The 16,486-nt window shown below is 46.7% G+C and overlaps 1 protein-coding gene across 1 annotated transcript; it reads right to left on the bottom strand.

The window, feature by feature from the left end:
• Positions 1–1,685: 1,685 nt before the first annotated feature.
• Positions 1,686–12,408, bottom strand: PRKRIP1 (PRKR interacting protein 1). The gene is made up of 6 exons (XM_063146724.1): positions 12,252–12,408; positions 10,512–10,590; positions 7,851–7,951; positions 7,099–7,184; positions 4,977–5,044; positions 1,686–3,405 (listed from the first exon to the last, which is right to left on the bottom strand). The coding sequence occupies exons 1-6, from the start codon at positions 12,366–12,368 to the stop codon at positions 3,290–3,292; spliced, it is 567 nt and encodes a 188-aa protein (XP_063002794.1). The 5' UTR covers positions 12,369–12,408; the 3' UTR covers positions 1,686–3,289.
• Positions 12,409–16,486: the final 4,078 nt, after the last annotated feature.

The following is a 16,486-nucleotide window of genomic DNA, read 5'->3' on the forward strand; positions in this document are numbered from 1 at the left end:
TCCCTAACGGGTTCAGGCTAAGGCAGGATAGGTCGACACAGCAGTCAGAGGGCAAAACACAGCCAGGCAGTCACACACACATTACACAGCCCAAAAACAGAGTCACAGAGGAGTCCAGGGGCCAGTAGAAATTAGCACCAGTCGTAGGGCAAGATCCGGGAGGGAAGGCAGCAGACCCTGGATCATCCCCCACCCCACCCCAAGACGTCCCAGTTACAAATGTCCTTCCCTGGATGGACGGCATCCCTGATGGTGTGATGTGACCCCTCTGCAACCTCCTCATGCCCTCGATGGGTTTGTAGACAGGTCACCTGACCTCATCGGGTGATCCCTCCCCCCAGAGTAGGACTTCTTGGCGTGGGGTCGGAAATGACCCATACGGGGTCACTTCCAGTCCCCCACATGTACAGCAGGGGTCTACGGCCTCATCCTATTGGTCCATGGGGTCCTGATGAGTTCGTTGAGGGGTCACATGACCCCCATCTGGTGATCCCTCCTTCCGGAGCAGGGCTCCGGACGTGGGACTTGCGGGGATGGGATCGGACTTCCGGCAGGGGCAGAGTTAACCACCTCCCACGTTAAAAGAAGGCGCAGGGTTTCCAGTTTGATGTGACGTCGCCTTTTTCCCCCCTCTGATGGGTTTGGTGCCCAATGTGTGGGGGAGACGAGACCTCTCTCTGCCCCATTGCAGGCTCAACCGGCCACAGAGATGGTGCCCCGATAGGGGAGAAAACACCACGGGTGTCCAACTCCTGGGATGCCCAGGCCCTCTGAGCCATTTCTTCTAGGACTGGAGGAACTTTTGGGGGCTTGCAAGACAACTGTTGCTGCAAGAGGCAGCCTGACATGGAAGAGGCCTCAGAGGCTAATGATCCACAGCACGAAGGGAAGAAGCTTTGGTGATCCAGCAATTCCGAATCCTCTGCAAAAAGCACAAAAATGATTTTCAATTATATCAATGGAAGTTCCTTTCTCCTCCACGCAAGTCAGTCTTCACTTAAGAAACTGTGTCCAGATTGGGCACCACACATGAAGAAGGATTGAGATGAATTGGAATGAGCTCAGAGAAGGGCAACAAAGAGGCTCAGGGACTGGAACCTGAGTTGTGCAAGAAAAGAAGGAAAGAATGGGTAATATTTAGTCTCCCGAAGGTGGATATGATGGCAGTTTCCAAGTATCTAAAGGGTTGTCCTGCAGAAGAGGGCCTTTCTCATCCAAGACAAGAAATAACAGGTGTAACTTAGAGGAAAGCGGACTTTGGTTGAACCTCAGGAAAACATCCTTAATGGTCATAGCCATCGGACAATGGAACCAGATGCCTATGGAGGTGCTGGGCTCTTCGTCACCGAAAGTATTCAAGCAGAGACTGGGCAGCCGTCTGGCATGGATGCTTGGAACTGCATTCCTACATTAAGCAGGGGGTTGGCCTCAACGTCCGCTTCCTAGTCTAGGATTCTCCGATTCCCCTGATTCTATCATCAAGGCACGGAAGAATTTTACTCGCAAGAGAATGGCCATGGATGGGTCAGGCGTTGTCTGAACGTCAGAAGGGATGGTCGTCATGTGGGGATTTCGTGGGCACCGTAGACCTGCCCCAGTTCCCAAGATCCATTGGAGGGTGGCATCAGTGGCACGCAGACTCCCGTCGTGCCATGAGAGGAGAAGAAATAGAATGTTGGTCCATCTTGTTTGTTAAAATTGCATATTTTATTGATTTTCTTGTTTTAATCAGTTCATGTGAACTGCTTTGTGAGGTCTGTAAATCAATGAATAAACACCCTTCATAACTCAAAATCCAGTTGCTCATTGCGTGAATGTTGTCATGGCTAGTTTTGCCTTAGATCGAGAGTTTCTGGAAGGCCCTTGTAGCGGCAAGACATCTAATCACTGGTTTTTCTCGCCGATGTAATCTCACTTTCCCTACCTGCAATCCTGTGAGGTGGTGGAAGTTATGGGACCTCCGTTCAAACAGGGGTGAATTGGGTGAGGGAGAAAATTGCTGACCCCAAACCAGACTGAGCAGCGTCTCTAGAGGAAGGGACATTAAACAGAGGACTGTCTTCTGAGGGACCTTCAAATAGAGGACTACCTTCAGTAAAATAGCACTTCTGGCCACCCTAGTCATGGGCTCTACAACGTGGTTTCCGTTGGTCCCAAAATGTCCTCAGATGCCTCTTTTTGCGTCTGCCAGGGTCCCTCCTTTTTATCTTATTTCATAATATTTTTTTTAAAAAATGCATGCATGTTTTGTTTTTTTAAATGATAAATCCTGGCTTCTGAAAGGAACAACAAGCCAGGAACCTGGGTTTGGACAACATGGCAAACTTTCCAGTTCTGGTTAGTGTAGCCACTACTGCGGCCATTGTGTTGCACACCAAAATAAGAACGGATCCAGATCCAGCTTCTTGTTTCGTGCAGTCAGGGGCGAAGTATATTCTCTGCCCAGAGCAGCTGTGATTCAAAGGTATTGTGATATTTATTTATCATAACTGGCAGAGAAATCCACAGAGGAGAAATCTAACTCAGCCTCCCCCAACCTGGTGTCCTCCAGATATTTTGGGGTACGACTACCATAATCCCTGGTCGTTGTCCAAGCTGGCAGGGGATGATGGGAACTGAATCCTAAACAACTGGAGGACACAATGTTAGGGAAGGCTAGCCTTCTATAAACAACACACTTTGCATCATTCACAGACGAGTAAAATGCTCGGAGGTCCCCTTTTTTATTAACAAACTTTTAGGAGAAAAGTTGACCGCGTTTCTGAAGCGAAGAGAGATTTTCTCGCTCTTCGTAAAGCCTATCTTGTGGCGGAAATGCAAGGGCGGAAGACGAAGCCTAGCAGAAACGCCCGAATGAGTTTGCTCTTCTCTTCTCGTAGAGGAAAGTTCAGAATGTTCTCTGCAATAAGAGTTAAAGCCCACCTTCTTCCACAAAAGCCCATTTGCGTACTTAGGTGTTTCAGTGGGGGAAAGACCAGCCAAAAAATACAGATGGATAAAGAATTAGCTTTCAGAGAGACACCACTTTGGAGCAATGCTAGGAGAACCGGAGGGTCACAGGGCTGCGATGCTGACACTTTCCTTGCTGAAACCCTGTGGCAGACAGCCCAACAGTTACACAAGCCAAGCTTGGAAGTCACTGGGGGCTGACGCCCTGTGAGGCTCTTACGACCACGCCTCTATCATAATGAAGGTCTGAAACAGCATTGGGAGGGGTGAGGAACTCTTGCTTGGTAAAGAATCCAGGCTCCCCAACAGTAGATGAATACTACACACAGTGTCAAAACCATCATCTCCTCATCATAAAGCTGGGGTCTTCTGCATTGTCTTTTTCCTCCTCCTCGGAAGCGTCTTCGTCTTCCTCTTCGCTGGTCTGCTGCTTTGGGGACTGGTCAGAATCCGCGGCTGTAAAAGGCATATAAAATACATGGTGATGGTTACTCACTTGGGAGAATGCCTGGTTACATTCATGGAGGTTAGGTGACAGGACTTGAACGGTTGTCACACGGAGGAGGGGCCAGGAACTTTTCTATCCCCCCAGAATGCAGGACACGGAATAACGGGTTCAAGTTACAGGAAGCCAGATTCAGGCTGGACATCAGGAAAAACGTCCTGACTGTTTTGAGCATTACGACAAAACATCAGGGGGAAAAAATCCTCACTGTTAGAGCAGTATGAAAAATGGAGCCAATGACCTAGGGAGGTGGTGGGCTCTGCCACACTAGAGGCATTGAAGACGCAGCTGGAAAACCACCTTTCAGGGATGCTTCAAGGTGGATTCCTGCATTGAGCAGGGAGTTGGACTCAATTATTATATTATTATTACATTTATAATACCACCCCATAGCCGAAGCTCTCTGGGCAGTTTTCAATGGCCTTCTAGGCCACTTCCAACTGGACCGTTCTATGATTCTAGGTGTGTTGACATCAATTAGCATCCAGATGGAACCTCCACATTCAGAGGCACGGTACCTCTGAGTATCAGCTACCGGGAATAAAGGAAAGGGGAAGGCCACAATCTTTATGGTCTGCTTGTGAGCTCCTGGGGAGCACATAAGAATAATTTATTCTTTGGTTTCCTTCAGCTAAGACACGGCATTCTCCGCTTCTTCCTTTAGATTCCCCACAAACAGACGGGGGAAATTTGATGCAGCAATGACCCTCCTACCTCCCTAACTTTATCACTGGGTGTGTAGGGCACTGTAGTTGAACAAGAACTTCCTATTTTAAGTATCAAGTACACTTTCCCCACTGTGGGCTGGGAAGTCTGCAGCCTCTTCTCAATCCTCCCAGAGGGCAGGACACGGAATACTGGGCTCAAGTGACAGGAAGCCAGACTCCGGCTGGGCATCAGGAAAAAACTTCCTGACTCTTAGAGCAGTACGACAACGGAATCAGTTACCTAGGGAGGTGGTGGGCTCTCCCACCCTAGAGGCCTTCAAGAGGCAGCTGGACAAACATCTGTTGGGGATGGTGTAGGGTGGATTCCTGCATTGAGCAGGGGGTTGGACTCGATGGCCTTAGAGGCCCCTTCCAGCTCTGCAATTCTATGATTCTATAAACCCAGGGCCACTTAGGCCAACCACAACACCAACTTGAACCTCAGGCTCCCAGGCTTAAGAGATTGCTCCTCAGAGAAATGCAGCTTTTCTTTCCTCAGCCCTGAGATATTCAAGAATTACGGCTCCCTGCAACAGCAGCATCTGCTTCGGCTCACTTCGTCTAGGTCCACAGAGCTGCTGATCCTTCATGAAAGCGCTCTTTCCACTATTTCTTCCCCTTGTTAATTTAAGACACACAGGATCGCACCTTTAGTAGTTTTGTCAGGTCTTTGCATTTAAACATGTTTTTAGCCACTTATCTTCTTTTTTTTTTAGTGTTTTGATCTTTGTTGTGAAAGAGTCTTTTTGAAAAAGGTTTTAAGAGAGAAGGAGGAATTTCCTGGTGGAATCAGCTCAAGAAGACATTCACGTTACCTGCATCCTCGCTCTTTTGTTCAAGCTTACTCTTCTTTGCCAGCATTTTCTTCTCTTTCAATTTCTGGCTGTAAAGTAAGAAAAAAAGACATCACCTATTCTGAATGAACCAACTTCCCCTTTTCCTGCCATCTTGTGGATTCCATCACTCAGTAGAGCAGAGTAACAGTAGAGCTAGACGAGGTCGAAAAGGCCATCGAGTCCAACCCTTTGCAAACCGCCCAGAGAGCTTCGGCTTTGGGGTGGTATATAAATGTAATAAATAAAACAAGTAAATAAATAACCCCCTTGGCTCAATGCAGGAACCCATAGAATCATAGAATAGCAGAGTTGGAAGGGGCCTACAAGGCCATCGAGTCCAACCCCCTGCTCAATGCAGGAATCCACCTTAAAGCATCCCTGACAGAGTGTTGTCCAGCTGCCTCTTGAAGGCCTCTAGTGTGGGAGAGCCCACAACCTCCCTAGGTAACTGATTCCATTGTCGTACTGCTCTAACAGTCAGGAAGTTTTGCCTGATGTCCAGCCGGAATCTGGCTTCCTGTCACTTGAGCCCGTTATTCCATGTCCTGCACTCTGGGAAGATCAAGAAGAGATCCTGGCCCTCCTCTGTGCGACAACCTTTGAAGTATTTGAAGAGTGCTCTCATGTCTCCCCTCAATCTTCTCTTCTCCAGGCTAAACATGCCCAGTTCTTTCAGTCTCTCCTCATAGGGCTTTGTTTCCAGACCCCTGATCATCCTGGTTGCCCTCCTCTGAACACGCTCCAGCTTGTCTGCGTCCCTCTTGAATTGTGGAGCCCAGAACTGGATGCAATACTCTAGATGAGGCCTAACCAGGGCCGAATAGAGAGGAACCAGTACCTCACGTGATTTGGAAGCTATACTTCTATGAATGCAGCCCCAAATAGACAGCCATCTGTCAGGTATGCTTTAAGGTGGATTCTTGCATTGAGCAGGACTCGATGGCCTTATAGGCCCCTTCCAACTCTACTGTTCCGTGATTCTAAGAAAAAAGGGGATGGGAATATCACCTTTGCCTCTCCTGTTCCCCCAAGCCATTTCGGGGTTCACATATCCAGTGCTCAAACTATGTGTGGGGGGTGTGGGGGAGCCCTGAAATTCACAAAGTACCACACCCCCACCACCCTCACCCCAGTTGCCTTCTAAAAATGTTAGTTGGGAGACAGCCCCCCACCCCCGCCCCAACACACGAGTAATTCAAGCACTGAACAACAGTTCTTGGCCTAATCAAGATACATTCCTGGAGAGAGAAAGAGAACAAGAACCATTTCAATCAAACCAGCGCTATTCGGCTGACACGCCAGCTGCGCCCCTTCCTAGAGTCGGAAGACCTAAAGACGGTGGTAACTTCGAGGCTCGACTTCTGCAATGCGCTCTACATAGGGCTACCTTTGTGCCTAGTCCGGAAACTTCAACTAGTTCAAAATAGGGCAGCCAGGTTGGTCACCGGTACACGTAGGGGGGACCGCATCACACCAGTCTTAAAATCTCTTCACTGGCTGCCAACTAGTTTCCGGGCGAAGTATAAAGTGTTGGTTATCACCTTTAAAGCCCTACATGGTTTGGGTCCAGGCTACCTGCGGGATCGCCTCCTCCCGTACGATCTGCCCCGCACACTCAGGTCCTCTGGGAAGAATCTACTCCAGCCAACAAAAACAAGGCTAACAACTAGTACCCAGAGGACCTTTCCTTCTGCCGCTCCCAGTTTATGGATTGGCTCGCCGGGAGAGATTCATCAACTTAACAGTCTATTAGCATTCAAGAAAGCTATAAAGACTGATCTCTTCCGGCAGGCCTACCCAGCTGAATTTTAAGATGCCCTTTTTTAATGGTGTGCTGCTTTTAATGATGCACTGGTTTTAAACGTTTGAATTCGTTTTATGTATTTTATGGTGTTTTTATTTGTGTTGTACCCCACCTCGATCCAGAGGAGGAGACGGGTAACAAATAAATAAAATTATTATTATTATTATTATTATTATTATTATTATTATTATTATTATTCAGGAGGGGCCAAATACCACAACTCAGTTGCCTCTCCCTACGAGGGCAGAGTAGCTCACAGAATGCCAAACGGTTGCCAAATGCACATCTTGACCTCACCGCTTCCGTCTGCGCTTGGCTGTCTGTTCTTCTGCGGCTATCTTGTTCTCTGTGAGCTTCTTCAGATATTCCTCGTCCAGTTTTTGCTGCAATCAATTACAAGGAACATTTCAAACACAAGCCCAGGGTGGGGGATCTGAGGCTGCCATCACCATCCTGGGCCGAAGCCCCCAGAGGCAAGAGAAGGTTCCTTGATGGGGGAGTGAGGAGAGAAGAGAGACGCCATAGGTGGCGGGGTGGGGTGGGGGGAACAGCAGCCAAGTAACTCCTTGTCTCCTAGTTCTCTTGATCCTGAAAGAGGCAACTAAAAGGAAGGTCTTCTTTACGCAACTCATAAATCAATTGTGCAGAATCCGAGAATAGCGAAGTTGAAAGAGGCCTGAACTCATTACTTGATCGCTTGGTGTATGTTTTTAATGCTACCTGACAGATAGTTTTTGACTCAATGTAGAGGATCAGGCCCAACCATATATTTCTCCCCTCAACTCAAGGCACAATCCTATGCATGTTTAGCCAGGGGCATGCTGGGAGATGCGGGCCTTTTCTCTGTCTAAACAGGCATAGGGCTTGTGCCTTAAAGATGCTTCAATATCTTGGGAGTCACCTACTTCAATCCAAACCCTGTTTGTTTAGGAGAGAAGAACATTCGACAAGAATGTTTAGTATAGTTCCGGAGAACACAGAAGAACAAACAGTAGAAATATATAAGGCAATGGCTGTCAGCCAAGAAGTTTGAGGAAGCGTTATCTGACCTTCTCAGCCATGGCGTCCATAAAATCTTGCCTCTGGTACTCTCGCCGTCGAAGGTGCCTGTAGACGTGGAATTCCCCACTGCCAGCACCAGCACTGGAACCTACCAGGAAAAGGGACTAGTGTTTAGTGACAGAAAACATGCATTAGAAGTAGCTTTTAAAGTATTTTATTTTTAAAATCATAGATATAATAGTAGAGTTGGAAGGGGCCTATAAGGCCGAGTCCAACCCCCTGCTCAATGCAGGAATCTACATCAAAGCATCCCTGACAGATGGCTGTCCAGCTGCCTTTTGAAGGCCTCTAGTGTGGGAGAGTGAACGACTTCCCTAGGTCATGGGTTCCATGGTTGGACTACTCTAACAGTCAGGAAGTTTTTCCTGATGTCCAGGCGGAATCCGGCTTCCTGTAATTTGAGCCCATTATTCCGTTTCATAGAATCATAGCATAGTAGAGATGGAAGGGGCCTAAAAGGCCATCAAGTCCAACCCCCTGCTCAATGCAGGAATCCACCCTACAGAGTGTCCTACACTCTGGGATGATCGAGAAGAGATCCTGGCCCTCCTCTGTGTGACAACCTTTCAAGTATTTCAAGAGTGCTCTCATGTCTCCCCTCAATCTCATTACTAAGCCAAAAAAGGGTCCTGGAATGGCTTAAAAACAATCAGAACAGTAAGGCAGTTCCCTGCCTGCAGGCAATCTAAAAAGACTTGACACGGAAGGAAAAAGGAATGGGGAGGGAAGCCTTTCAGCAGGCCCTGATGGAACGACCCCCGTTTTCCCCTCTCATCTCCCTCAATACAGCCTGCTGTTCTTTCAGACCCTGACACCTCCAGTTCAAGCGTCTCAGGCAATGCCTGGGAAAGTCCACAGCTAGTGCCGCTCAGAAGAGCCAGCGTTAGGATGGACCTCGCTTGGTGCCGGACAGCTCCACAAGTAGCTTGATCACAATTCATACAAGTTGGAAATTAGTCTGAGGCTAAAAGGGGCAATCTGTGTAACGTGAAAGATTTAAGCATCTGCTGATCCACTTTATTTAGACCACACACACACACACACACACACATTTGCTAGCAAGTCATGGGCCTCGCTTTACCTATAAACCTTATTCACTTCCATTTCCTTTGAACTCTCTGCCCTACCCTTCCATCTGATGCCTTCTCCGGTTGGAGCACAGCAAATGGAATCAACTGTATTCGCCTCCATTTTGCCATAAAGCTCAGGAGAAATCAAACACATTTTGTCTTGATACAAGCTGACGTTCTCTAGCAAAAGTGGGGGGAAAAAACTGCTTCGGCCAAAGGCTGTGTATTTGCCCCCGTAAATCTAAAATAGAATTATGCACCTGTATAAATTATGCAAAACTGAGCAAAAATTCTAATTTGTACTATTTGATGTAATTTAGTCTAGCCTTGTCACTCAGAAAGAAAGTCAAGAAACTACCCTGGGTCCTGAAACCTTTACCTCCAGCCATCCTGTTCCCACAATTCTGCTGGTTTCTCAGATTTCAACACAAGCATTTACCAGCCACTTTGAAGCATAGCTGTACGGTGGTACAGGCATTGGTAACCTCAAGATTGGATTACTGCAACGCGCTCTATGTGGGGCTGCCCTTGAAGCTGCCCCGGAAGCTGGAGCTAGTGCAGAATGCTGCAGCTCGGCTGTTGTCTGGAGCTGCCCCTTTCCAGCATGGAACTCCTCTGCTGAGGGAACTGCACTGGCTGCCTATTTGCTACCGGGCCAGGTTGAAAGTTCTTGTACTTGTGTACAAAGCCCTAAACAACTTGGGACCAGGATACCTGAGAGAGAGAGCGCCTTCTCCCTTACCAACCTGCCCGGTCACTGAGGTCATCCGAGGGCCTGCTCCTGGTGGTTCCACATAGATCCATCCTCCGATTGGAATCCACCAGGAGAAGAGCCTTCAGCGTGGTGGCGCCCCTCCTGTGGAACTCCCTGCCTCTGGAGGTCAGGCAGGCTCCGACCTTGTACTCCTTTCGGCACCTCCTGAAAACATCTTTATTCCAAGAAGCCTTTCTTTAACATGCAGCCTTGGATTTCTGTTTTTTGCTTCTTTTTAAATTTTGTTTTAACTGTTTTATTCTGTTTTTATTTTCATTTTACCTTGTACACCGCTCCAAAATTTTTCAATGGGGAGCGGTATATAAATATTCTAAATAAATAAATAAATAAATAATAGCTCCATAAGGGCTAGAAGCTTGCCTTTGTTTTTAAGTGAAGGTTGAGATTCTCAGGAAACAACGCTCCTGCACGAACACAGCACATGTACATGCAGCCAGATCCAAATCCCTGTTTGTATATGTAGTTCCTCATTATCTCTCAGTGCCAAACACCCAGATTTAGGAGCTTGAATCATTCACTGTTCTGAATCTCGGCATTTACAGTCATAACGTTGACGCATTACTGAAATATGTGGGGATTCAGAAGTGCAAGTGACTCAGAGCAATAATCCCCCAACAACTGGCGAAATTAAGATGTTATTTGATTATGCTAACGGCAAAGTGCAAAATGTTAGCAAGGACCTCCCAAATCGCTTTTGACATGTTACAAGCCTCTTCACTCTTCACTCAGCCCTCACCACCCAAACCCATTTCTCTAGACGCGTAGGATATAAGCCAAGAACTCCCCTAAAAATAGCAACTTACCCATAACATCTCTGACGAATTCTGGAGGTGGGCGGGGCGCCCATTCGTTGAGCTTTTCAGGAATTGGAACTGTCTTATCCTGCAACAAGAAATGAGCAGCACGCTTGACAGTTTCCTCTAAAGGGGGCGAACAATTCTTAATAGAGTTATTTAAAAATGGATCTAAACAGCAATGGAAAAGGGTCAACAAAATACAAATGGTTTTTTTTTACCCAAGTATATATTGGACGCTTGGATGCATGTTGAGAATGAAAAGCATTACGCCACGTATACCCTTGCCTGAGCGAACATAATGGGTTGGATCCAGACTAAGTCATGAGTAGACTCATTGAAATCAATGGAGCTTAAGTTAGCCATGACTAGATTAAGTCCCATTGATTCTAATAAGTCTACTGTAGGCATGAGAAAGTCTGGATCCAACCCAATGAAATCCTACACACACACACACACACACACACGTTTAGAGAAATTGATGGAACAGGTGACTTGAGATGAAGTTCGGTCAGGACTCAACAGAACTCTATGGAATATGCTTAAGGTGACCTAGCTTAAATGAAAATGGCTAAAAGCTCTCTCTAAAGGGCTTCAGAGTGGAACTACAGGATCCAAAGTCATCTGCGAGCATAGGCACTGGAATGAAATGGGACATGCACAATGGGACAAAGCGCCGTCACCCGCCCTTCTCCACAAGAGTTCACACGCAGTGGTTCTCAACCTTCCTAATGCCGCGACCCTTTAATACAGTTCCTCATGTTGTGGTGACCCCCAACCATAAAATTATTTTCGTTCTTCTCTACACGATCCATTGTCATGGGATGGTTTGCTAATGAAAATAATACATAACAATAGCTTTAATAATACAAAAGATGATACATGACATAGTTCGGTCAATACAGTTTCCTAAGACCATCGGAAATATGTGTTTTCCAATGGTCTTAGGCGACCCCTGTGAAAGGGTCATTCGACCCCCAAAGGGGTCCCGACCCACAGGTTGAGAACCGCTGGTTCACAGGGATGAATCCACGGAATGTCTTTATTGTGTTTAGGAATCATAGAATAGCACAGTTGGAAGGGGCCTACAAGGCCATCGAGTTCAACCCCCTGCTCAATGCAGGAATCCGCCCTAAAGCATCCCTGACAGATGGTTGTCCAGCTGCCTCTTGAAGGCCTCTAGTGTGGGACAGCCCACAACCTCCCTAGGTCACTGATTCCACCGTCGCACTGCTCTAACAGTCAGGAAGTTTTTCCTGATGTCCAGCCGGAATCTGGCTTCCTGTCACTTGAGCCCCTTATTCCGTGTCCTGCATTCTGGGAGGACCGAGAAGAGATCCTGGCTCTCCTCTGTGTGACAACCTTTCAAGTCCTTGAAGAGTGCTATCACATCTCCCTTCCATCTTCTCTTCTGCAGGCTAAACCTGCCCAGTTCTTTCAGTCTCTCTTCATAGGGCTTTGTTTCTAGACCCCTGATCATCCTGGTTGCCTTTTTTTTTTTAAGTGCTCAAGGAAATGCACAATTAAAAAACACTTTGTGCACAGGGCTGCAGCCTCTTAGCTAGGAATAATAAGCCTCCTTGAAGACTGATTTGGAAGTAACAGGACTGAGTCTGGTTCACACCTGGCCACACCCTAGTGGGGGCATCTCACCTCACCTGCCCTCCTAATCCCCCCCCCGAGGCCACGGGGGGGGGTTAGGAAAGAGAGGTAGCCCCGCCCACCAACCGCTATGCCCCGCCCCCTCACCGGATTCCTCATGAGCCGCTCCAACTTGAGGCGCTGCTCCTCCGCAGCGCTCCGGGGAATGACCAGCGGCTGCGGCTCCTTCCGGGGCCGGGAAGGCCGCGTCGGCCCCGCCGCCATCCCACACCCCCTTCCCGGCTCCTTTCCCCTGCTCAAAAGGCCGCGGCCCCGACCGATGACGTCACGGAGGGCGACGGTCAGAGAAGCAAGTCCTGCGGAGGCGACGGCGGGTGGGAAAGGGGCGGGGCATCCTGGCCCCGCCCCCTCTGCTCTCGCTACCCCCCTCCTCCTTCTGACGAATAGGTATATTAATAAGGCACTTAATATTAATGAGGGCGCGAAAACTCGGCCAGAACTGACGGTTTAAAAAAAAAAAACGAAGAAGCGGATTGGCGCCGCTGCTCCTGAGGCGATTGGAGAAGGGATTCGCGCGAGGGGAGAACTCCCAGAATCCCTCACGGCCATGTTGGTTATGAGCGCGCAATAATAATTCCTGAGGCGTTTTAGTTTCAAATATAAATATATTTATACAAATATAATTTATACAAATGAAGGGTAACAAAGTAAAGTGGATTTATGGCATGGAGGGAGAACCCCCAAAATGCCAATATGTTTTGTTAAGCTTTCGCTGTGTGAAATATAATAAAAATACCCAGGTCACAGTAAAACACAGGATTTTAAAAATGGGATTTGTTGTATTTTTAAAATCTTGTACTACACCTAAGAAATAGTATACTGAAAAGCACTTTATAAATACTGTCAATAACACACCTGCATACAAGATCACTTATTATATTTGTATTAAACTAAATAAACTATTATACAAAATAAATTAACTGAAATCTCCCTTATAATTTCCTCCCACTGATTCTAGTTCTGCCCTCTGGAGCAACAGAGAACAAATCTCAGTGTTTTCTGCATGAAATCCTGTCAGATATTTGACTACTATGGTCATCTTTTCGGTCAAGACTTTTCTCCCAGGCATTTAGCAATACGTAATGACCCTGGGCCTGGTTTTTTTTTGGCTCATCGTTTTTAAAGTTGGTTTTAAATGTATGTGTATTTTGCTGGTTTTTGTGTTTTTTAATCTTTGTATATAGTTTTTAAGTGTTTTATCTTATGTGAAACGCCCAGAGAGCTTCGGCTATGGGGCGGTATACAAATACAACAACAACAACAATAATATATTTCCTCTTAATTGTTTCCTCTTTTTGCCCAACTGTTCCTCATACGACAAAGGCCTCATCTACACCAAGCAGGATATTGCACTATGAAAGCGGTACATAAAAGGCAGGAGCCACACGACTGCTTTATAGTGGTACTGAAGTGTGCTGACAACTGTTGGGGCCCATTGACACAGACCATGTACCCCTTTATAGTGCTATATCCTGCTCGGTGTGGCTCCTGCCTTTTATAAACCGCTTTCATAGTGCAATATCCTTCTTGGTGTGGCTCCTGGCTTTTATAAACCGCTTTCATAGTGCAATATCCTTCTTGGTGTGGCTCCTGCCTTTTATAAACCGCTTTCATAGTGCAATATCCCACTTGGTGTGGCTCCTGCCTTTTATAAACCGCTTTCATAGTGCAATATCCCGCTTGGTGTGGCTCCTGCCTTTTATAAACCGCTTTCATAGTGCAATATCCCGCTCGGTGTGGCTCCTGCCTTTTATAAACCGCTTTCATAGTGCAATATCCTGCTTGGTGTGGCTCCTGCCTTTTATATACCGCTTTCATAGTGCAATATCCCACTTGGTGTGGCTCCTGCCTTTTATAAACTGCTTTCATAGTGCAATATCCCGCTTGGTGTGGCTCCTGCCTTTTATAAACTGCTTTCATAGTGCAATATCCCGCTTGGTGTGGCTCCTGCCTTTTATAAACCGCTTTCATAGTGCAATATCCTGCTTGGTGTGGCTCCTGCCTTTTATATACCGCTTTCATAGTGCAATATCCCACTTGGTGTGGCTCCTGCCTTTTATAAACCGCTTTCATAGTGCAATATCCCGCTTGGTGTGGCTCCTGCCTTTTATATACCGCTTTCATAGTGCAATATCCCGCTCGGTGTGGCTCCTGCCTTTTATAAACCGCTTTCATAGTGCAATATCCTGCTTGGTGTGGCTCCTGCCTTTTATATACCGCTTTCATAGTGCAATATCCCACTTGGTGTGGCTCCTGCCTTTTATAAACTGCTTTCATAGTGCAATATCCCGCTTGGTGTGGCTCCTGCCTTTTATAAACCGCTTTCATAGTGCAATATCCTGCTTGGTGTGGCTCCTGCCTTTTATATACCGCTTTCATAGTGCAATATCCTGCTTGGTGTGGCTCCTGGCTTTTATATACCGCTTTCATAGTGCAATATCCCGCTTGGTGTGGCTCCTGGCTTTTATATACCGCTTTCATAGTGCAATATCCCGCTTGGTGTGGCTCCTGCCTTTTATAAACCGCTTTCGTACTGCAATATCCTGCTTGGTGTGGCTCCTGCCTTTTATAAACCGCTTTCGTACTGCAATATCCTGCTTGGTGTAGATTAGGCCAAGGTTTCTAGATCCTGCCCCACCCTGGTTGCTCCAGGATGCTCCATTTTGTCCTTAAAATGGTACCCAGAATTCAACCCAGTACTCCAGTGCAGCATAGAGTTCTGCAAGAGTTTCTGGATCCAGAAGACAAAAGGTTTGAAAACCTCTGAATTCCAGCACTGAACTAGAAATGTAGGAAGCCGCTGTTTGAGCACGGACATTATTCCTTCCCTAATAGGTACAATTAAAAACAGTGCTGGGTATATTGTATATTGTATATACAACCTCCTCCCCAAGGGCAATGCTAATTTTGTGCTCAACATGATGCAGATTAAATACATTTCCCTTAGTCTCGCTTCATTTATTTTGCTTTCATAGAATCATAGAATAGTAGAGTTGGGACGGGGCCTATGAGGCCATCAAGTCCAACCCCCTGCTCAATGCAGGAATCCACCCTAAAGCATACTTGAAAGAGGGTTGTCCAGCTGCCTCTTGAAGGCCTCTAGTGTGGGGGAGCCCACAACCTCCCTAGGTAACTGGTTCCATTGTTGTACTGCTCTAACAGTCAGGAAGTTTTTCCTGATGTCCAGCTGGAATCTGGCTTCCTGTAACTTGAGCCCGTTGTTCCGTGTCCTGCACTCTGGGAGGATTGAGAAGAGATCCTGGCCCTCCTCTGTGTGACAACCTTTTAAGTGTTTGAAGAGTGCTCTCATGTCTCCCCTCCATCTTCTCTTCTCCAGGCTAAACCTGCCCAGTTCTTTCAGTCTCTCCTCATAGGGCTTTGTTTCCAGACCCCTGATCATCCTCGTTGCCCTCCTCTGAACACGCTCCAGCTTGTCTGCGTCCTTCTTGAATTGTGGAGCCCAGAACTGGACGCAATACTCTAGATGAGGCCTAACCAGGGCCGAATAGAGAGGAACCAGGACCTCACGTGATTTGGAAGCTATACTTCTGTTAGTGCAGCCCAAAATAGCATTTGCTTTTCTTGCAGCCATATCGCACTGTTGGCTCATATTCAGCTTGTGATCTACAACAATTCCAAGATCTTTCTCGTTTGTAGTCTTGCTAAGCCAAGTATCCCCCATCTTGTAACTGTGCCTTTGGTTTCTTTTTCCTAGGTGTAGAACTTGGCATTTATCCCTATTAAATTTCATTCTGTTGTTTTCAGCCCAGCGCTCCAGCCTATCAAGATCACTTTGAAGTTTGTTTCTGTCTTCCAGGGTATTAGCTATCCTACCCAATTTTGTGTCATCTGCAAATTTGATCAGCGTTCCCTGCACTTCCTTGTCCAAATCATTAATAATGATTCAGAGTTGGGTAATCCAGGCCTGTTTTGGCGAGGAAACCTCTAAAAATGTTTGACATTTTTCGGTAAAAGTCAGGAAAGGAAATTCTATTTATTTTCTCCTCAAGTGATGCAAAATGTTTAAGTGAAATAAGAATTGCCTCCACATTCTGTAACGTAAATGTACCAGTCGTGTTTTCAGACAAGGCACTTAATCCAGTTGTGGACAATTTATTTTGATTACTAGAACTGAACGAAGTTGACAGTCCTTCCACACAGAAGTCGACTCCCAAGCTTTCTTCATTTCAGCAGCATAATTTAGGTAAAGGTGGGAGTAATTTTGTTGCCGCTCTTGCTCATAATTCAGAATCAGAAAACTTGTCAATCTACTACAAATCACTCAGAAATCCAAATTTAACTTCTCCACACTCCTGCTTTAT

Source organism: Elgaria multicarinata, chromosome 22 (genome assembly GCF_023053635.1).
Source record: "Elgaria multicarinata webbii isolate HBS135686 ecotype San Diego chromosome 22, rElgMul1.1.pri, whole genome shotgun sequence".
Lineage (NCBI taxonomy): Eukaryota > Metazoa > Chordata > Lepidosauria > Squamata > Anguidae > Elgaria > Elgaria multicarinata.